The 21,262-nt window shown below is 51.6% G+C and overlaps 4 protein-coding genes across 4 annotated transcripts; 2 read left to right on the top strand and 2 right to left on the bottom strand.

The window, feature by feature from the left end:
* Positions 1 to 48: 48 nt before the first annotated feature.
* Positions 49 to 6,949, bottom strand: LOC117647108. Its single transcript, XM_034388632.1, has 2 exons — positions 6,651 to 6,949; positions 49 to 2,511 (listed from the first exon to the last, which is right to left on the bottom strand). Exons 1-2 carry the CDS (start codon positions 6,733 to 6,735, stop codon positions 2,051 to 2,053), a joined length of 546 nt encoding a protein of 181 aa, XP_034244523.1. The 5' UTR covers positions 6,736 to 6,949; the 3' UTR covers positions 49 to 2,050.
* Positions 6,950 to 11,929: 4,980 nt separating this feature from the next.
* LOC117647031 (pre-mRNA-processing factor 17) lies at positions 11,930 to 14,528 on the top strand. Its single transcript, XM_034388512.1, has 9 exons — positions 11,930 to 12,082; positions 12,298 to 12,514; positions 12,605 to 12,834; positions 12,922 to 13,018; positions 13,091 to 13,305; positions 13,385 to 13,493; positions 13,574 to 13,728; positions 13,813 to 14,168; positions 14,262 to 14,528. Exons 1-9 carry the CDS (start codon positions 11,930 to 11,932, stop codon positions 14,437 to 14,439), a joined length of 1,710 nt encoding a protein of 569 aa, XP_034244403.1. The 3' UTR covers positions 14,440 to 14,528.
* Positions 14,529 to 14,673: 145 nt separating this feature from the next.
* On the top strand, positions 14,674 to 17,750 carry LOC117647033 (tubulin-specific chaperone E). The gene is made up of 11 exons (XM_034388514.1): positions 14,674 to 14,927; positions 15,170 to 15,368; positions 15,453 to 15,653; positions 15,731 to 15,919; positions 15,997 to 16,150; positions 16,226 to 16,356; positions 16,432 to 16,552; positions 16,644 to 16,766; positions 16,845 to 17,001; positions 17,088 to 17,305; positions 17,396 to 17,750. The coding sequence occupies exons 2-11, from the start codon at positions 15,178 to 15,180 to the stop codon at positions 17,486 to 17,488; spliced, it is 1,578 nt and encodes a 525-aa protein (XP_034244405.1). The 5' UTR covers positions 14,674 to 14,927; positions 15,170 to 15,177; the 3' UTR covers positions 17,489 to 17,750.
* Positions 17,751 to 18,185: 435 nt separating this feature from the next.
* LOC117647036 (protein SET) lies at positions 18,186 to 20,935 on the bottom strand. Its single transcript, XM_034388518.1, has 2 exons — positions 20,769 to 20,935; positions 18,186 to 19,662 (listed from the first exon to the last, which is right to left on the bottom strand). Exon 2 carries the CDS (start codon positions 19,604 to 19,606, stop codon positions 18,746 to 18,748), a length of 861 nt encoding a protein of 286 aa, XP_034244409.1. The 5' UTR covers positions 19,607 to 19,662; positions 20,769 to 20,935; the 3' UTR covers positions 18,186 to 18,745.
* Between the last annotated feature and the right edge of the window lie 327 nt (positions 20,936 to 21,262).

The raw sequence follows: 21,262 nt of genomic DNA, 5'->3' as shown, positions 1-21,262 counted from the left end.
CTCCTCCAAAGTGAGTGTGAGTAAGGACAGCAAAAAAGAATTCTGAAATCTGGTTGATGAAATTTATTTGCAAGTAGGTAACATACATTTCTAAAAATCACAGCATACACTAGAAACTATACCTACAAGTTCATCAATCTTAAATTACACTAATAATTAAATACATAAATATTGATACTTCAGATCTATAGTAAACACACAAATAAATGTACAGTTGTCTGGCCCCCTGAGGGTTGGACGATAGCTTTGGAAGAATTCCCTCGGACCATTACTGCCGAACGGGTCTGTTTGTAAAGCCTTTAGCAATGCGAGGCGGCGGCAGGAAGCGATATGCGTTCAGAACTAATAAACCGATTCGCGTCCGCGCGTCAGCGGAGTGGGCGGGCGGCTCCCTGTCGTCGGGACCGATCCGAATTCGGACTGTCCGACGAACGAGATGTCGCGGGAATGACATGACATTCACTCAACCGGCGAGAGGGGGCGGGGCGGGCACTGACTCCAAATGCACGAGGGAAGGCCGCCGGCCAGGGCAGCGCCAAAAACGAGAACGAGGCGCACGTGCGACGTGCCATGCGTTCGACCAGCCCCCCCCCCCCCCCCCCCCCCCCCAGCGAGTGGCAAGGCGACACAGTTTTCCATAATGAAGTTCCCTCGGGCAAGGCTAGGCTAGGCTGCCGCGAGCGGGCGAACAAGAGGCAAAGTGCACCGGGGTGGTGGTGGTGGGATGGGTGGGTGAGTCACTCGTTGACTGGCGGGACGGAGGCGGGCGCGAGTCCTCTAGACCTCTAGACCGTCCAGAGCGACATGCGGAGTCGCTCTGCGGTTAGCGAGGCAGTTTCCGTCGTGGACCCGGAAGTGCCGGAAGGCGGAAGGGAAGGGAAGACGCGGTGCGCGTCAGAAGGACTGGCGCACCGAGTTGAACCAACGTGACCGGACCCTCGCCTCCGCATTGCTCCGCATCGCAGTGGGGGCGACCAGTGTTTGCTTTGCAAATCAGCCCCGCCACGGCGCGCCTCGTGGTGCAGGCAGGCCTCGCGGCGCAAAAGCGCGCCTGAATTAGGAAGCAGGAATAGGGGGGAGGGGGGGGGGGCCGGGCCTGACCAGGCATTCCCCATTCACCGATTTCTTTTTCTGAACCGGAAGGGCCGTGTAGTGTGGCCAAGCCCAAACTCCTTGACGCGGGGCGGGGTCGAGCCACGCGTGCAACGTACCTGCCGGGTCAGGGGTCGGCTAAATCGGTGCCGGGCGCTTTCTACGCACCAACGCTTCCCCTGCGGCCTGGCCGGCCTGGCCTGGGCAGGGCACCGCGTCGTCGCGGTCCTCGGCGCTCGCATTGGTCCGCGAGCAGCGAGGACGGAGGACGGGGACGTGCCACGACCCACACCACACCGCGTGGACGGCGGACGGGGTGGACGGGGTGCGCGGACCGCGTGCTACTTACTGATAACCACTCTGAGATCTCTCACTCACTCACTCTCACAGACACACACATACACACGAATACATATTTGACAGGGTGAAACGATGCAGTGAATAACGCACACACACATGCACACACACACACAGACACACAATCCGCGCACAGCAGGTGCGGCTAAACTATACACAGTAAAAAGTCCTGCTTGGAAACATCACAGTCACGTGACACGTGCAAAATACGTGTGCGGGCGGCTTAACATACTGAGGTGGGGCGGAGCCGCGGGGTGTCCGTTGGCCGAGGCACCGCCAGGCCACACCATTTACAATAAATGACAAAACCGCGCAGCGGATAGGATAACCCCTTGACCAGAGAGGGCGAAACGATAGCCAGTCGGCCAGCCAGCCAGCCGCCGGGACCTGGTGGTGTTGGGACCAGTGTGTGCAACCGTGCCGACATGGAGGGTGGCTTCTTGCGTCCGCATTTTCGGCCGGCCGGGGTTTTTCGCACTGCCATGATGTGGCCTTGGTCAGGCCTTGGTCAGGGAGGGCCGCTCCGCCCGTGCGACTGTCCGTCCGACGGGCGGCGCGCTCCACTCCCTGCAGTCTGTCTCGGAGCACGGCGCACTGCGGCTCACAAGTTGATGGGCGAGATGGAGCCCTGCAGCCACGCCGTCACCAGGATGGCGACGAGGCAGACGAGGCTCATGAAGACGGAGGACTCCTTGGGGGCGGTGCCGTCGGGCCCGGTGACGCGCTTCCGCGGCAGCCGCAGCCGCCGGTAGCCGAAGAGGTTGGCGGGCCGCAGCGCGGACGGGCGCATCCAGCCGCTGGGCTCCACGTCGTGCCGCAGGATGTAGTCGTCGCTGTAGATGTCGTCCTCCTCGGCCTCGGCGCCGTCCTCGGAGTGCGAGAGCCGCTCCTCGGGCCGCGGGTGGAACTCGCGCACGTCCACGTCGTGCAGGAACTTGACGCGCGACGTCTTGCAGGCCACCGAGTCCTTGCGCCAGAACAGGCTGCCCGAGTCGCGGCGGTCCAGCTTCCAGTAGCTGTCGCCCTCGGCGTCCACGTCCGGCGGCAGGGTCACCTTGAGCACTGCAACACACAAGCAGACGACGCGTCAGGCGAGCGTCAAGGGCCGTCCTCGCGTCGCGGCACGCCGTTCCCCGCCCTGTCACCCTCGCCGGCCCAATCGAGGCCCGCGGGTCTGAGACCGGCCGACCCGTCCTGCCAAACGACCTGCAGCCTGCCCAGGCCCCGTCAGCGTCCGCGCTGGCGTCACACCGTCGCGCCTAACCTAACCTAGCCCAACCAGTTCCAGCGCAGGCTCTCGATCTTTCGATGCAGACGGCGCGTTCACTTTCCAGCGGCCAGGGGCTGGCCAGGGGCTGGCCGGGGGCCAGCTGGGGCGCGACAGAGACAGAGCGACGAAACGACTCTCCGCGCGGCAGCAGTAGGTCGCGTCCTTGCGCCACGCCGCTGCGCCGCTCTAGTATCAGTACAGTGCGGATTCGATTGGTTCGATTCCGCCGGCCTCCTCCAGCCCCGAGGCCTGCCCGCGGCTTGCCTCACAGGAGGAAGCGAGGCGACTAGGTCTATATCAGGGCGGCGGCGTGGCCTGCCTGGCGGCGGCACACTGTTGTGTCGATAAGGGCTCCGCAAACAACGCGCCGGTGTCAAAATAGTCCGTGGGGGAGGGGTCCGGGGATAGGCCTGCGACAATGTACGCGGCTGGGCTGAGTCACCTACTCATTCCGAGGCGGTTCGTTGACACTTTGGGCCTCATCGAACCTGAACTCCAGGCATTGCGCCGTCTCTCTCGCACCTGCATGGAACGCCCCACGAGAGCGAGCTAGACAGAGCGACGAGAGGGCGGCTTCGGGCGGGGGAAGCATCACGCCACGCCGGCGGGACATCGGCGACGTCCCGGTGACGCAGCGACATCCGTCTCCATCCGCATCATCTGCATCCATCTGGCGGCTCATCGAGCCAATGACGGAGGGACGGAGACGAGGACGGAGACGTCCCCCGCCCCCTCTCGGAGCTAACCTCGTCGGCGACGTCTCCCTCCAGTCCTTTAGCCGAGTCACACAGGGCGAGAGAGGCCTCGAGAGAGACAGAGGCGTTGTCTCTCCAAAAATGGAGGACATCACAAACCTCGCGCGCGCATGGCCCGGAAAAAAAAGGCGCACGGTTGTTTTGGAGCGCACGCGATGGCAGGAGCAGCTCGACCAAACCTATTTCGCCCGAGCTGCGACGCGCCACAGGCGCCACAAGTGCCATCGGGAATCGGGTGAATCGGATCAACAACGATTATCTGACACGACACTGCACGCCGGGTTGGCGTTACGAAAGTACGCATCGCGCTGCGTGGCGGGGCGGTAGCGGGGCGGGGCGGGGCGAGGCGGGGCGGCCGAGCCCCCGGCCGGGCACGCGTCGTGTTGACCCATCCCCGTTTTCTCCCTCTCTCTCCCTCTCTGTCCCTCTCTCGCTCTTTTTTGCCGCTTACGGTATCGGCGGCCATCATCTCGGGCCGGGCAGCGCAGGCCGGCGGGCGCCGCGAGGGGCCATGCCGCGGGCCATGCCGTGGGCCATGCCATCCGCGTGCCGCGTGCCACCAGCGGAGCGATGCCGAACACCGCTTTGAGTCGCTCCGTCTCTGTCACACTCACGGGGCGGCCCGTCGTTCCGCGCGGGTGCGAGAGAGACAGAGAGACGGCAGTGGTCGCTCTCGTTCATGTTCGCGATGTCCGCGATGTCCGCGCCGCGGCGTCCTGACCGCGCGCGTGCCCTTCTCCAGCATGCTCAACCCGGACAGCGCTTTCGTCGCTCTGTCTCTCTCGCACTCACGGGGCGCTCCGCGAGAGAGCGAGAGAGACAGAGCAAGACTGCTCGCCAAGGTCGGCACTGTTTTGAAAATACGGCGTCGCCGAGGCAAAGCGAGGCGACCGCCCTCGTGCAAGTGGTGGCGGATGGCGTCGCGGCGACGACGTCAAGACCAACGCCGCGAGCCGTCTTCTGTCTCTCTCGCACCCCAACGGAACTGCGGCACGCCTCCCCGAGTGCGAGAGAGACAGAGCGACAGTCTCGGCGTGAAAGGCGAGGCGGTGTGTGAACAGCGTGAACAGGTGGGCAAGGCTCGTCATGACAGGTAAGGCACTTGGCCGAGCGGCGCAGTGCAGTGCCTCGGCAGCCTCGGCAGCCTCGCGCAAGAAAGACCAGTCTACACACACACTCGCACACAACAAAAAGAAGGAGAAGAAAAAAATGAGAGAGAGCAAAAAGTTGTGGCGATCTAGAGTGAGGGCTAAAAATGGCGCGCGACTTCCGCGTCGAGGCGTCCCAGACGTTCCCAGACGCCCGGTCGCGACGTCTCAGGTGCACTAATCTCCATGACGAAGCGCTACAACTCAAGTGCCTCGAACTTCGAACCTCGACGCGACGCATCTCCCGGGTCCGCGAAGATGAATCAACTGCAACCCCCCGTGTGTGCAATCGGTGCAATCGGTGCCGTCACCACGAGGAACGGAGAAAAGAGGGCGGTGTGTATTTTCTCTCTTACGAAAACCTCCCAGCTTAATCTGTGCCGAGGAAAGGGAAATTTCCGATGCAGGGAGGCGACGGCAAACAAATTATCAATTTTGTTTTAATGAACCACGTGCGCTAAACGCCGCCGGCGCGGAGCCGCAGAAGATTGGTCTGTTTCATTGGAAAATACTAGACGCCTCGGGACGGCCTGATTCGTCAACACCCACACAGTGCATCAGCCACGCGCTGCCCCCCCCCCCCCCCCCCAAAACCGCGGCGTCCCTGCGGCGTCGGCAAGTCACCCCTCCGACGTCAATATCGATACATCGCGCCATCAAGTCATCACGAAGCCAGCCAGCAGAGCGATATGTCATCGACATATCCGCTGTCGTCGCTCCGTCTCTCTCGCACTCGCGAGTCGCTCCGTGTGGGTGCGAGAGAGACGGAGCGAGGCACCCCCAGCGGATGGCGGGCGACCCACGTGGCGATGCTGGCAGTCCGTATTGTTTCCGTCGGCGGGTTAATCTATGCGCATCGGATGGATGCCTGACAGCGAATAAACTTATCGCGCCAAATTTTCTGTCTCTTTTTCTCTTTTTCGGGGGCGGCGATACGAGTATGGCGTGACTGGGTCTGCTTGATGGAGCGCCGGTGATACCAGCGTCCAGTGCAGACACCCCCCCCCCCCCTTCCCTCCCTCCCCCGCAGGCGGAACTACAGGACCCCCGCCCCCTCCCTCTTCGTCTGTTTTTGTTTTTCGACTGCGCTACTCCCATCAGAAAATGAGGAACCTGAATGTTTGGGAACTCCTTTTTCCACTCCGGACCAGGATGGAAACAAAAAAACGAATTCAAAGGAGGGAAAACCCCCAAAACAAAATGGATCACTCATTTTTTTTCGTGTTCCTGCGTTGAGCACCGCGTTTGGCAGGCCGGGCAACATACCGCCAATCTACTGCGCTGTTGTAACATTCTCCCACCGGTAAATTTGCACAACCAGTTTCCGTCATAGTGAGTTACTTCATTTCTTTCTCACTTCGCTGGAGTCCGACCGATCTCCCAAATGAGCACTGAAGGTCAAGTCGCGGCCGCGGCATTCGGCCGGCAAGTGCGTCAACACGTGAACGTCTGACGTTTCCCACACTGCCGCCGGGATGCTCTGGGTATTTCATTTCCCACCCAGAAGCCGGCAAATCGCTCCATCAATAGACCGGCCTTTCCCGCATGAATATTTGATGAACTTATTTATGTTCCTCGCAGACGCGGGGCCGGCGAGGCTTCGACGTCGCCGTGGCCCAAAAGCGTCGCCCTCGAAAGGCGCTCGCAAATATATTCGAAGGCATTGACTGGCAAATCACCCCAAAGGCTTCTCGCTCGACGAAAAAGGTTTACGTTTCAACGAAATACATTGTCAAGCAGAAGACATGCAAAAAGAGCAACGACGTGTTTGCCAAGTCGAGTGGTTCAATCGGTTTGCCCCGCGAGGCACGCCTCCGTGCCACGGTCAAGGCCGCGGCCTGGGGCATGCCTGCAGGTGTGTCCTCAGGTGTTCGGCAGCCGCCTGGTTCGTCGCTCTGTCTCTCTCGCACCGCCACGGGCCGCCCCTGAGTGCGAGCGAGACAGAGCGACGAAAAGATCCTTCGGCGTGAGGCGGCTGCGGCGACACTTTCAGACAGCACGACACACTTTGGCGGCACTCTCACCCACCTGGCAGGTCGTGCTTCAGGATCTCCTTGTGGTCGCCGGCGACGCCGCTAGCGACGCCGCTGGGCAGCATGGTGTCCGTCGTCATGGCGATGAGGAGCGTGAAATCCGCCGGTGTGAGTCCGCCACTGCTCACTGTCCGTCCACGCCACTGGTTTGCACTCGGAACTGCGGGGGGAGCGCTAGCGCTACGCGAAGGGGCCTTCCGAGGGCTGGGCGGGAGCGGGACCGGCTGCGAGGCACTGCGAGGCGCACCGCGAGAGAACGGCCAGACGACTGTGTACTGTGTCGGTCCGTGTCGGTCCGACGCGAGCCGCGACAGGCGACCCGGCCCGCGGACCGCCCCGCCCCGCCCCGCCCCGCCCCCTTCCCCCTCGGCCAATCAAAGATGCCACCGGTCTGACGGGACGGGACTCCGCCGAGCCCACGAGGCCTGGGGCCTGGGGCCTGGGGCCTAGCCGCGCGGCCCGGCCACCACTCCAACGGCCCCGTCCCGCCAAGCCTAGTCCAGGAACGGTTTCCAAGTGGGCCATTGGTGTGGTACTCGAACTTGTTTCTGTTCGACATGTTATCAGCCCTTCAGGGGCGGGTTTCACACAGGGGCTGCCCCCACCCCTCGCGGATCGCCTCGTCAGCACCGACGTAAGCCACGCGTCACCGCCACCACACCCCCCGCGGAAAGGCCTCGAAAACGCCGCCCCTAATCGCCGGGCGTCGAGGACAGCCTCCCGCGTTCGCACTTTAGCGCCGCTCGAATACAAGCTGCGCAAAAAGAACAACTAACAACAACAATAACAATAACTAACAAGGACCAACGGGCGGCGCGCTCCCGGTCGGCCCGGCCCTCGCCGAACGCGTCATGGAGTCATTCCGCGGCGGTTAGACCCGGGCCGAAAAAAGGAAGAGGAGGGAGAAGAAATCTACGAGCGGGAGGACAAACGACGTGCGTATTTGGCACGTTCTATTTGCGTCAGCCAACCCGGTCAGGGCAGGGCTTTGCCTGAGCTCGCCATGCAGTGTGCCCGCTCTCCAGTCCCACAGCTCCTCCTCCAGGCCGTGGAGGCCGAGCGCAGCAGCGGCGGCGCGGCGGCGCCCCGCGTGAAGCGCCCGACGAAGCGAGGGTAGGCCACCCCGCACGGCGACATGTCGTCGCGCAGCCTACCTCACAGGCGCTTCGAGCCGGGCCGGCCGCGCCGCGCCCCTCACGCACTACGCCAGCTGGGGCCCGCTGGGGGCTGGGGGCTGGGGAAGGGCGTGTTTTTGCGTTTCGGGCGCGCGCTGCTCGCTCTGCGCCGACGTCATCGTCGTCAACCTGCCCTGCCACACCGCAGCACCGCCCCTCGACGGCCAGCCGCGCGCTTCTCACCGCCCGCCTCCTTCCTCCGCGTCCTTATCCTCACCACAACAACACCACAACACTGCGGCCGCGGCCTGGCCGGCCAGCCAGACCGGCCAGCCGGCGAGGCGAGGGGGCCCACGGCAGATTCCACGCGTAAATACTCCAAGTTGGCCGCTACGCCGTGGCTACGCAGTGCTACGCAGTGCCGGCAGGGGCCGCCCATCCCGCCATTCAGGCTCCTCAGCGCTCCGTCTCTCTCGCACGTTCACGGGGCAGGCTGAGTGTGAGAGAGACGGGGCGCGGAGCTGAATCAGTCCGCACTGCTGGCCGTGACGTCATCCGCGAGAAAGCACGTCGCCGTCGTCCCCGGCCGTGTTTTGGTCCGCGCCGCGGGCCCCGCTGCTGGACTGGAGTGTACCGGGTCACGCGTGTCGCGCTGGAGGTCAAGGTAGGACTCGGCCGCTTCAAGACCACCGCCGAGTCCGCCTTGCTGCTCAGCGAGGTTCAGGCCGAGGGATACGTAGGTCGCCAGGCGCGATTCGTACTCGTGACATGCACGCGCGTGAACGTGTGAGTGAGCGCCTGACCTGACACATTAGTCCAGTCAAGCCAATAACTCTGATTTGCTGCCAAAGCGACCCCGAGGCCTTCGGGCGGCGGGCGGCGGGCGGCAGGCCGGCGGGCCCCCAATGGAGTCAAGTAGGCCGGACGAGCGGCCGTCTAAAATGGGAGTCATGCGGCCGCGACGCCGTGGAGTCCGTCTTCGTTAAGGCCGGGCCATTTCCCAATGAGAGCAACGTGACCGACTGCCACTCGGCACCCGTTCTTCGTGATTCCTCGGCCAGCGCTTCCAACTTCCACGGAAAGGGTACTTCAAACTCCAAACGCGGCCCTGCCCACTATCGCCGTGTTGCGGTGCACCAGCAGGCCCTGGGCCAACACCCTTATTTGGTGATACGGGGTGACTGCTCGCTCGATGAGTTGCAAGTTCAAGAGCAGGCGCACCTGGGCGCGCAGGCGGGCCCCTTGGACATCGGGATCGGCACCTCGGCAACAAGTCTATCTATGCGAGTGTCTGCGGCAACCTTTGCTCCGGCACACCGGCAGACCTTTGCACCCGCACGCGCCGGGCTGCAAGTGCGGATGATGACAGAAGGGAGTAGCGGCCGGTACTGGGAGTGCTGGCTGCGGCGAACCACTTGGCGCGGCCCGCGGTATCTTTCGCGACACAGTCCCCACGATACGCGGCTCTGCTCCTCCCCTGCTCCTTCAAGTGGGCTTTGCTCGCCTCGCAGTGCAGTGGTCCCCACGAGTTGTGCCTCTTTGTTGTTTAATCCTCTCCATTTCACTCTAATCGCAGCGACCTGTGTGTCCTGTACTCCGAGTCCGCCCTGAATCGCTCTCTCTCTCTTTCTCTTTCGCACCCGTGTGGTCCATGCGAGACGTCCCGAGTGCGATAGAGAGGCATAGCGATTCAGTCGGTCGGTCAAATTGCCTTCTGTGTCACCTTGTTGCGTTGCCCGGATGAACTGAACCGCGGCATGAGGCATCCTTCGGGCTGGTGTAAAAACATAGGTGTGGGTTGGTGACGCCAGGCCCCCCAATGAACACCTGTTTGTGGAGCTGGGCGCCAATTTCGAGAGCGACGGAAGCGTGGATCCCGACATCCTGGCCCGGTATTCGCCTTGCACAGCCCGCGCTGTCTTCTTTCCTACGTTCGCTGACTGATTGCCCAAGCCGTTTGCAGGTGTGTGTGTGCGCGCGTGTGTGTGACCGCAGGCTGCGCGCCGCGCTGCGCGTTTGGACAGGTACGGCGGATTCTGTCCCGCGGACAAAGAGCTCTCGGCGTTTGTTTACCCCGAGCCGAGGGGCCGCGGGGCTGCGGGGGCCGAGCCGAGGGCCCAGGGCGAAGTCCCCCCTCGATAGCAACCGCTATCAGAGTATCGGGAGGCAGCTGGCCTTATTGGAGACCCGCAGGCACCGGGCAGGTAGCCGGCGTGGCGGCCGGGCCGGCCGGGCGCCCTGCTCCTTCAAGTAGGCCGGGGACGATGCCTTTTGGCGCGCTCCTGCCGCCCAGATCGACGTCAAGTCGTAGGTCAGGCCAAGCCACCGCATCCGTACGCGGATTCAAAGATTCGAAAAAAAAAAATAAATTAAAAAATGGCCGCCTCTCCCGTGCTTCCCGCCAAGTCACCGTGTTTGCGCTTTTTGCTGCAGCAAGCCGACTCTTTGTCTAGGCGACTCATCATCATCCAAAGCGTCGTCGCAGGCCTGAAAAGAACACACAGAGAAGATGGTGCCTGACTGCCCTCCTTAAAAAAAATTCAGCCATTGTTCGCTTTTTTTAATTGAGTAAGGAAATGAAAAACTGTGCCGCCGCGTAGTCCTCCACGTTGTGCTGCGAAAACTTGACGCTAAAGCCCTACTCCAAGCGTAAGCTCCTTGATTGGCGGGGGCGCGATAGGCCACCGTCCTCACACCGGTGTCGCCAGACGGTGGGCTGGTCTACCTCGAGGATGGCAGCTGAGCGATTCCGAAGAGTCGTTTCGTCGCTCTGTCTCTCTCGCACTCATGGGGCACTCCGTAAGGGTGCGAGAGAGACAGAGCGACAAAGCGATCTTCTGAATAGACCATTTCGCTGGATCCACTTCGATCCCTCGAAAAAACAAATGCACCGGAAGTCGGGTAGCGTCGGCCAATCAGGAGCCTCCTTTCATCAGTGGTAGCGCCTAGCCTTGATGAAAGGAGGCTTCTGATTGGCCGACGCTACCCGACTTCCGGTGCATTTGTTTTCTCGAGGGATCGAAGTGGATCCAGCGAAATAGTCTATCACTCGGCAGGCGCTGAGTGCCCGGCGGACCCGGCGGCACCCGCCGCTCTGCGTGTGACTGTACTGGCACTGACCAGCCCATCGCCATCGCCAATCGATAACACGTGTGTGTTGTGGTGCCGGTGTTGTGGCTTCAAGAGCGAAGCACCGTGGACCGTGGTCAGGACCAGGCGAGTGGGGAGTGGAGGCCCGTGGCGGGCACTATCTGCAGGGCCGAACTCTTTACCAAATTTAATCTTTGTTCAGCTCTAAAGGGTAAAAACTGGGGGCTTTTATTAAAGCTAGAGGCATATACTATCAAATGGATAGGTTCTTGGAAAACATCAGGGCAGGAAATATTTGCATTCTCATTGCAAAGTCGTCAGATACCCTTTCTGACCATGGTCGGTGGATCGACGTCACCGCCTGCTAACGGCCTGAGGACGTCCAACTTTGTAAGGAGAATGCAAATATTTCCTGCCCTGATGTTTTCCAAGAACCTATCCATTTGATAGTATATGCCTCTAGCTTTAATAAAAGCCCCCAGTTTTTACCCTTTAGAGCTGAACAAAGATAAAAAATGGTATACTATGTGGCCCTGCAGATGGGGCCCGCCGCGGATCCTCGCCAGACACGGCAGTCGACCCCCGCCGCCGCTTCCTTTTATGTCATTTCCACGTTTAAAACCGGCTAATCCGAGATAAAAGGTGTTCGGTTTACTCAAAAACGTCTTACTGAGTGCGCCTCAATATATATTTTTGCTTATATATCCTTTAATTCTGAGTATTTTCGTTTCTTCAAACTCCTACCGACCATGGTCAGAACGCCAGACCGAGCGTCCGTTCCCGAGCCGAAGGCATTTATAATTCTCCTGTCAGGACGCCGTGTTCAGCGCGCTCAGTTGAAATTTCCCGCCACAGGGGCTACTGTGCTGCCACCTGACGCTCAGCCGTTGCACTATGATGAGAAATTGTGACTTTGTTGTTTGTAAGCTGCAGCAGAAATAACCTCAACAACTCGTTTCGTGCGTTGTTTCAAAGAGCAGAAATCGCCTTGGACGGGTTCTTTCTGTGCGCGTCCTTTTATTTACATTTTCGACAAGACGGGAAGTTGCTTCAGTTTCCGCGAAAGAAAATGCTGGAGCTCCAAGCGTACGGCAGTGGCAGCGACAGTGACGGTGAGCCTCAAAATGACGCAGAGCCGACGGCGCTACACCTGCAACCCATGGACACTTCGTTAAAATCGAAAATGGTTGCTCTCTGTGCTGCGCCTCATGTCGTACCACTGGTAAGTTGTAGCTGTAGTTAACACCTTCCGATGTAGCCAAATTTCTTCTGACCTTGGTTATAGTACTTTTGGGTTAGTGTACTCCTGTTTTCACATTTCTCCACTTTGTTTCCTCCTACCAGTTTATTATTTATTCTATTCTATGCGGGAATTAATTTTTTTGTCTTGAATTGCTTACTATGAGATGGTGCCTACACATGTGTTTTGTTTTTCAGGGTGCCAACGATCCCCGCCCACTTGTCGATAGGACCACTAAAGAAATTTCATTTAACCTTAAGTATGAAGACCTGTTTGCTCCTGAACTGGGACCTCAAAATCCCAATCAAACTCAGCAGCAGAAAGCAGCAAGGAATATGTTGTCAGGGTTTGTGGAGGCTGCTCACATGGATGCTTTCCAGTTTGAGAATCAGCGCCGAACATTTACAAGCTATGGTAAGGCACTCTGAAGCCAGTGCAGTTTCTGTAGTTAATTTTTTTATTATTCCCTGTGGCATTCATTTTATCTGTGTTTTTTTTCCTCAGGTTATGCATTAGACCCCAGTGTAGATGCAAACACTGTTGAAGGTGCCAAATCCATTGGCTCAGACTTAGCACTGCAGGAAGCTGGAGGTAAAACAGTGTTTGAATCAACTAGCAAACGACCTCTGGATAAACGGAAAAGAAATAAGAATGACAACCCAGATGACATAGAGGGGTTTTTGGGTCCTTGGGGCACCTATGTTGATGAAAAGAGAGTTATGAAACCCAATGAGGTAAGTTCCAAGGTCCATATAATCCGTAAGTTCGCTGAACCATCTATTCTTGGTATTTTGTACTCTGTTCTTCTCTGCATTGTTTAGGAAGAGTCTGCGGAACTAGAAGAGATCTTGGCTAAAAGACAAAAGAAAGGAAAACAGATTGATGAAAGGCCTCTGGAAGAAAAGACAGTTCTACACAGTAAGCATTCATTTCATGAATAGTTTTATGTCTATAAGAACCGTTTATTGTAATTTCTTATTTTGATTACAGTCAAGGAACCTTTCGACTACCAAGGCCGTTCATTTATGCATCCTCCTCAGGATGTTGGGGTGAATCTGAAATCAGAAGTTCCCCCAGATCGTTGCTTCTTGCCTAAGAATCTTATTCATACATGGGAAGGCCATACAAAAGGAATATCTGCTATCAGATGGTTACCCAAAACAGCTCATTTGCTGCTGTCTTGTAGTATGGATTGCAGAGTAAAGGTAATTTCTACATTCCACATAATTTAATGAAAACTGGTTCTGTTGGACGTAAATCTTTGCATTTTAAAATGTCTTCTAGATTTGGGAAGTTTACAATGATCGCCGTTGTGTCAGAACTTACTATGGACATCGCCAAGCTGTCCGTGATATTGCATTCAACAACACTGGAACACATTTCTTGTCTGCTGGTAAGCTGTATTTTCTTCCTATATTGACTTTTTCAAACATTATCAACTTGATCTCTTCAACTTTTTTTATGATCCTTTAGCTTATGATAGATATGTCAAATTATGGGATACTGAAACCGGAGAGTGTGTATCTCGATTCACCAGCCGAAAAACCCCATACTGCTGTAAATTTCATCCTGATGAAGATAAACAGCACCTGTTTGTTGCCGGAACGTCAGACAAGAAAATCATCTGTGTAAGTTACTTTTGAAGTTAACTCAGGATGTTTTTTTTATAAGTTAGATACTTTTTTCAGTCTTTGATTCCTGTCTTTTTGCAGTGGGATACACGTTCTGGAGAAATTGTTCAGGAATATGATCGGCACTTGGGCTCAGTTAATACCATTACTTTTGTTGATGAAAACCGTCGCTTCGTTACGACTTCAGATGACAAGAGTTTGAGAGTGTGGGAATGGGACATTCCTGTGGACATGAAGTACATTGCAGACCCCAGCATGCACTCAATGCCAGCAGTAACACTCTCCCCTAATTACAAGTGGTTAGCCTGCCAGTCCATGGACAACAAGATTGTTGTTTTCTCTGCTCTGAACCGATTCAAAATGAATAGGAAGAAGACTTTCTCTGGTCACATGGTTGCAGGATATGCTTGCTCCATTGACTTTTCACCTGATATGAGGTATGTATTGTTTGCTCACTAGGATTTGTTCAGTTTTAAATGGTTCTTTCTTTTGTCAAGGTATCTGATCAATATTCTGTTTTCTTTATTTAGCTATGTCATTTCTGGAGATGCCGATGGGAAAGTTTATGTATGGGATTGGAAGACAACCAAGCTTTTCAAGAAATGGAAAGCTCATGACGGTGTTTGTATTTCAACTTTGTGGCATCCTCATGAGCCGAGTAAGGTTGTCTCTGCAGGCTGGGATGGTGTTCTCAAATTTTGGGATTAGATTTTCCTTTTTGTCATAATGAAATAATCTTACTGTATAGCACTTAGGTACCTGATACATGTAAATAAAGTATTTTCAGTATCATATTATTTTTGCTCCCACTGACATAAGAATTTCCTCTTCCCTTATTTTTGACACACCTCAAGTTGGATTGAGTTCAGACTCAAAAAATCCATATGCTTTCAATGAAATCCATTTTTTTCTCCATTAACTTTCTTGATTTGAACAAAAGCCAACAGCGCAACAACCAAGCTTCCGCCGTCCGATGTTCTTTTGTCCACCCGCTTCCCTGTTGTTGTTGGCGGTGATGTTTTGTTGTGGTCTTTTGACAATCTTAGGAAAACTTTAAGTGGAGGAAGGAAAGTTGCCCTCCTCAAGACACATTATATTGACATTATCCTCTGCATTGAGATGCACTCTCATTGCGTAGCATAGGTCGCGTCGGCATGGAGACGTGACAGTAAAGACCTAACCTACATTGTTCTCAGGTATTTTTATGCTGCTGAGTTTTACACTTTCTGTAAATTTTGCCTGTACATTTAAAGAAATTTTCATCCGCTCAAACATTGAAATGCCCAGGCATCTGTCCTTGTGGCGTCTCTCGATGATGCAATGTTTCTTTACCCTGGAGGCAATCAATTAAACAATTTATTTTTACGATGTCTTTAGAATCTTAAGACCGATATAAACAACTATGAGACAGCTTTGCAATTGAACTTTTTCTATGCAGATATAGCCATGTGCACGTCAGGAGACCAGTCGGAACCTTCCCTGGGTCAACGAGTGGACTACCAAGGGTACCGGGGAACAATCCGCTTTGTTGGAGAAATACAGAATCAGCCTGGTACTTGGGTTGGAGTTGAGTGGGATGATCCTAGCAGAGGGAAACATGACGGATCTCACAATGGAGTGAGTTACTTCAAAACAAGGTATGGTTTTCTTGCATTTCGATACAATGAATTAAGGTCTGAATGAATGAATTGATTAATAGAAATTATGTGATTTTCTGTCAGCCACCCGACATCTGGTTCTTTTGTTCGATCAACCAAGTTAAACTTTGGTATATCTTGTGTTGACGCCATTCATCAACGATATGGCAAAGTAGAAGGATCTACAGCAGGAGTTGATAGTGATGCCATCTTCGAACTAAAAAAACAATTCAACATTCCATTTGTTGAAATGGTCGGATTTGAAAAAGTCAACTCACAGCAAAGGTTTCTAGTTAACTCTTTTAAATGCCTATAATTTTGCTGTTGCATTAATTTTTTTACAAGAATGGTCATATTTTCAGCCAGTTCAACAACCTGACAGTTGTTGACTTGGGAGGTGATCTGGTCAAAAATGCTGGAGAAGAGGGTGAACTTGGTCAGTTGTGTCCATCTGTTAGGGAATTAGTTCTGACCAACACCCTAATAAAGGATTGGAGAACTGTTGCTGATATCACAAAACAGCTCGCAGCACTCAACCATCTCAATGTTTCGTATGTATTGTGATGTGAGACAGATCCGTGTACATAAGTTTGCCAATAATAAAAATTCAAGCTTTCCCCAATTTTAGTGAAAATAAAGTGGTTGTGCCCACTGAAGAAGAAGCTCTTCAATTGCAGAGTGCATTCAGAGCATTGAAACGGATAGTTCTTAATGGTGTGGGCTGCACTTGGAAAGAAATCCTTATCTGTGCCACTATGTGGCCAGATGTAACCACAGTCTCAGTAAGTTTGCCACAATTTTACTGTAGTTCATTAGTAAGTGGTTTCAAATCCTATTTCATCCTGAATTACTCTTAGGCCCGGTTTAACAGAATAAATGAGCTTGAAAGCCCCCATTTTGGTGTACTTTCGAATTTAACTTCACTGTATTTGCAATCAAATCCGATTGTGGATTGGACTCATGTCAACAAATTGGGAAACCTTTTAAGGTAGTATTCAGTCTGGTTTGTTACAAAAATTATTTTTGTTGAAAAGTGTAAATAATTTTATTTTAATCTATGCAGCCTTCAAGTTCTTCATGTTGGAGAGACTGGACTGAAGAAGGTTTTCTTTCCTGGTGAAGGTACTACAAGTCTGTTCCCTGCCCTGATTGAGCTGAATCTCCAAAGCAATGAAATAGATGATGTAAGTACATTTTCTTACAACTAAGTTTTGTTATTAGCAGGACAACACCATCATCTCTATTCATGATCTTTGTTTTCATGATTTCTTGCAGTGGAATTCAATCAATGAACTCAACAAATTGAAGTCTCTGCAAAGTATCTTATTCCAGTCAAATCCATTAATGGAAAAACCAAAAGCATTTGAACTAATTATTGGCAGGATTAAATGTTTGAAGGTACAATGAGATACTAAATATAGTGTGAAGGAGTAAAACTTGAAGTGAATCTGCAATTCTCATTTCTTTGTATTCCAGAAACTAAATGGAACAGTGATCCTTGATCAGGACCGCAGAGGTGCTGAATATGATTACATGAAGTGCTATGGACGTGAATGGGTAGCTGCAGTGAACAATCCTGTTCTACTTAGAGTGTTTCATTCTAACCACCCTCGTTATGCTGAGCTTGTTGAGAGTAAGTTAATTCTACTCTGTAGTTTATGCTCATTATGTATTTTTATCAAGATTGTCTGATGCCTGATATTTTCCTTGTTACTTTAGAACATGGTTCCATCACAGAGGAAGATATTACAGCAAATCCAGCACCTTTGAAAGCTCGTTTGATAAAAGTTAGAATATTTTGTCCAGGCAATGCAAACATGCCAGAGTTCCAAAAACGAGTTCCCAAGAATATGACTGTCCAAAAATTAAATGGATTAGTGCAGAAGCTTATGGACACTGGTGGTTGCATGCCATCACTTAAAGCCATCAGTGCTAAGGTTTGTATTTACATATTTCTTCACTTGAACAGAAATGCAGAAAGTTTTAGTTTCAGGTTGATTTTGTTTTAACCCTGAATATTTTTTCAGGCACCTGATATTGCAGTTTCCCTTGAGAAGGATATGCAGGATTTATCTTTTTACTCTGTGGATGATGGAGATAGTATTGCGGTCAGTTGGTGAGCAATTAATATACCGTTTACTCGAAGTTTAATTTATTGGAGTGTGCTTCATGCACCAAAAATTAGATGATAATCACCTCTGTTTGGGTCATTGCTGTTCACCATGTTCACATTCAACCTTACATTTCTTCCCGTTTATGTTGGAGTACTAATAGTTGGTTGAGGTATTGTAATCAGACTGACATTGCACCTAACTGAGGGAAAATTACATCTGTGATACCTAACTTAAAAATTGAAAATAAAGCTAATATTTATTAATTTAATTGTATGCACTGAAAGATTGCCTCTCCTCTTGAACACCTTCCTTCAAATAGAAGGCCATCACAATATTTCTAAAAAATATATCTTAAGTATTTAACAATGGTCTTAGCGCAGAGACCCTTTGAAACACATTTCAGTGATGATGCACACCATGCTATGCATGCAGTACTCAAAGCTGTGAACACCCACATAATACTGTACAGGTAAATTGATATTATATGAACTCTTACACTTCTCTTTACTGTGGTGTTAGTGCAGAAGTTCTTATCAGACTGTGCAGTGGAAAAAGTTCATGATGGTCAATACTCAATCAATGCACATGTCGCAGTGCTAGAATAAATTAATTCTCTCTTCCTCAGTGAAGCTCAGTAGCTGAAGGTGTGACCAATGATAGAATGTATCAAGAATTCTCAAGGATAAATAACAAGACTACTGAATCAGACTGTAAGATTAAGTATACCATGTAATATATTTAAGGTCAATTTTACTAGTACAGAGATAACATTGCTACACTCTAAAGCTGTCTTGATGGTGACATTGAATTGAAAATTCAGGATATTTAATTTAGAATTAATTTGAAAAGAAGAAAACAAGACTTTCTAAAAATGCTGTTTTAACAAAAAAAAACTCATAAGTGGCCACCCGCTGCTAAATGAAATACAAAATATAAAAATAATCCTGGTCATACACACACTTACACACACATCACTAGTTTCAAACATACAGTAAAGACAGCAGCATGCACAGGAAAATCCAGCATAATTGATGCAGACAAAAACCCAGAGTAAGACAATGTCTACTTGAACTGTAAAGAAAACATTAATACAGCACTCAAAAAGAAATCAATAGAAATGATTCAGAGATATCTAAACATCAATTACATTAAAACTGTCTTGATTCTTCTCTTTAACAGTGATTGCATCCTAAAAGAGGAAACGATAATATATGATTTGGAGACGTTCCCTTCAACTGTGTCCATCACATCATCACATGGTTTTCAAGCATCTTCTTCATTATCATCTTCATCTACTCCCTCTTCGCCTCCGTCTTCTCCTTCCTCACCACCTTCTTCACCTTCAACGTCACCACCATCATCTTCCTCCTCCTCTCCTTCTACTTCGACTACAACAGAGTCGTCTTCACTGACATCATCTTCACCTTCCACACCATTTTCAACTTCAATGTCAGGCACAAGGTAGTACTGAAGAGGGTTGGGCCATAAGTCATCCTTTATCAATTCTGCAACATCATCTGCAGAGGGGTCTGTGTGGTCAGTAAACCAATTGAAGAAGGTTTTTGTCTCCAGAAATCTTTTTCTGCCTTTGTTGACACCATTTCTCTCTTTGTTTTTCTTTGAGAGATCATTTTCACCCTTCCATTTGATTGTAGTACTCTGAGAAGCTGGATCGCCTGACGAGCCGAGGTGGAATTCCTTCGTTAGAACCTCATTTTCAAAATATGGGTTCTCACCAAAGTGGAAATTGATTCTGTATCCAGACTTAATATCTTCGAATTCTTCCACCTCTAATTTAGTCATGTAATGAAGAGCATCTTCTTCGTCCTCTTCAAGAATATCAGAGATCTGTGGGTGGTTCACGAAAGCAGTAACCCAAAAGTTTGGTATCCTCTTGATAATATCGTTACGCTTTTCGAAGAAAGGTTTTCTGAGTTTGTTGTATTTCTGCTCTACTTTCAAAATTTCTTCACTGGCTTTCTCATTCAAGACATCAATTTCGTTTTGACAGGCATCGATCTCTTCTAAAGCCTTCTGTGTTTCGACATCGTAGTCCCTGCCTTCCTCACCCTCAACGGAACCCTCCTTTCGTGCCTTCTTGGGAGAGGGCCCACTGGCCGACATCTTGAGTGCTTAAAAGTGGTCCAGGTACAAAATTCTCAGCTGTCCCGCCAGCCAACCTGAGGAAAAGATCAATAGAAATAAATTAGTTTCATAACTGGGAACAAAATAATATATGTATGTTGGTGCAGAAAAAGCACTTTATTCCCAAGCCATTCTGTCACAAAACTTAATTTAAATAAACAGAGTTTGTTTTAAAATGTTCACTTATAATAAATAAAAAATTTAGTAAAGATTGCTGGACAGAATTGATCAGACTTAAGTAGAAGAGTCAAAACCCCAGAATTTGGAAGTGTTTAACCTCACCAGGATTGCATCTACATAAAAACCAAAATTAATTTAATATGCTGGTTGAAGTTGCTCATAACAACAAAAGATAGTTATCAGTGGTGCTAAAGAATAGATACAGAATGCAATGTGACCAGTATCTTAATTTTACAGAATTAAAGATACGAGATCGAAAAAACAAACAAGACAAAAGCAAGCCGAAAGGCCGCACCGCATAGGCGCGCGCGCGCACGCCAGCTTCACTCAGAACAAAAAGGTGAACCCTGATTCACAAAATCGATGAAGGCCAAACACCGAAATTTTTTTGCATAACGCAAAATAAAAGACGAAAACAAAATGCCGCGCCTAATGATGGTCGCAAGTACGGTATGAAATTCAAGAAAACCGGCCGGTCCAGAGCATCCAGGCCAAGTTAGTGTGGGCCTGTACTGGTTCGCGAATTGGAAATAAGGATAAAATAATGATAGGGGTTGAGCAGCACAACGAAACTGGAATTTACTTAAGAAAAGCAAACTAGAATGTGGCAACTCCAAGCCCCAACCATCGGATCTTACTAACGCCGACTAGAAACTTCAGGCCCGATGAAAGCCTACTGTGCGACTAGGTTATGGATACCCTATCTCCACTGACAAACGAGCACGAAAGTAGGTTGAAGCGCCGAACAAAGGGTAACAGCTCGTCAAAGACACGACCACCTCAGCCCAATAAATCAGCTTCACTAGCTTAATCCACGAAAATTTAGCCTGTTTAATCGAGATAGTTCGATTTAGGCACGTACGATAGAAGCCATGCTTGGCGCTACTCCCTACCGGCACGAACGGCCCAGGAGTTAAAGATTGCAATCAAACTCGGTCAAAACAGATACCGTGGCATTTACCTTGGGCAGTGGCAGTTGGGGCGCGAGGACAGTGATCGTCCTTCGTCAGTATCTCGAAATTCGGCGACGCGAAAGTTAGTTGAAGGCACCGAAACTCGGGCTTGGAGCTCCTAAGCGTACGAACACAAACAAGTCAAGATGGTGTCATTGACTGACGCACTACTCCGCACGGCGATGGTCAACAAGGCTGTCATGTTTGAGGAACCAACGGGACAGTAGGTTTGTGGGAGGAAAAATCGACCGTTAAAATTCAAAACATAAAAAAGTTGATTTAGGTCTGTCGATATTGGCTCTCAATTAATTTCATGAAATGTACTAAAGCTGAGCTGGCGAAGCTGCTTTGACTATTACCGCCGAAGTACTTCCGGTCGTTTGAGCGACGTTCAAACAAGAAATTTCTAATTATCCGTTTCCAATTCGCAGACGCGATGCCCTCCGACCCGAAATTCCAACATGCCGACTTATTTCCTGCCCCAAGTGACCCAGACATTCCC

This window comes from Thrips palmi, unplaced genomic scaffold, assembly GCF_012932325.1.
Source record: "Thrips palmi isolate BJ-2018 unplaced genomic scaffold, TpBJ-2018v1 HiC_scaffold_2, whole genome shotgun sequence".
Taxonomy (NCBI): domain Eukaryota; kingdom Metazoa; phylum Arthropoda; class Insecta; order Thysanoptera; family Thripidae; genus Thrips; species Thrips palmi.
This window is presented reverse-complemented; position numbering and strand designations above follow the sequence as displayed.

Coding starts and splice junctions, on each gene's coding strand:
- LOC117647031 (XM_034388512.1), top strand. CDS start 11,930: ATGCTGGAGCTCCAAGCGTACGGCAGTGGCAGCGACAGTGACGGTGAG. Junction 12,083..12,297: donor CGCCTCATGTCGTACCACTG/GTAAGTTGTAGC, acceptor TTTGTTTTTCAG/GGTGCCAACGATCCCCGCCC. Junction 13,494..13,573: donor AACACATTTCTTGTCTGCTG/GTAAGCTGTATT, acceptor ATGATCCTTTAG/CTTATGATAGATATGTCAAA.
- LOC117647036 (XM_034388518.1), bottom strand. CDS start 19,606: ATGTCGGCCAGTGGGCCCTCTCCCAAGAAGGCACGAAAGGAGGGTTCC.
- LOC117647108 (XM_034388632.1), bottom strand. CDS start 6,735: ATGACGACGGACACCATGCTGCCCAGCGGCGTCGCTAGCGGCGTCGCC. Junction 2,512..6,650: donor CCTGAAGCACGACCTGCCAG/GTGGGTGAGAGT, acceptor TGTGTGTTGCAG/TGCTCAAGGTGACCCTGCCG.
- LOC117647033 (XM_034388514.1), top strand. CDS start 15,178: ATGTGCACGTCAGGAGACCAGTCGGAACCTTCCCTGGGTCAACGAGTG. Junction 15,369..15,452: donor GTGAGTTACTTCAAAACAAG/GTATGGTTTTCT, acceptor ATTTTCTGTCAG/CCACCCGACATCTGGTTCTT. Junction 17,002..17,087: donor TTATGCTGAGCTTGTTGAGA/GTAAGTTAATTC, acceptor TTGTTACTTTAG/AACATGGTTCCATCACAGAG.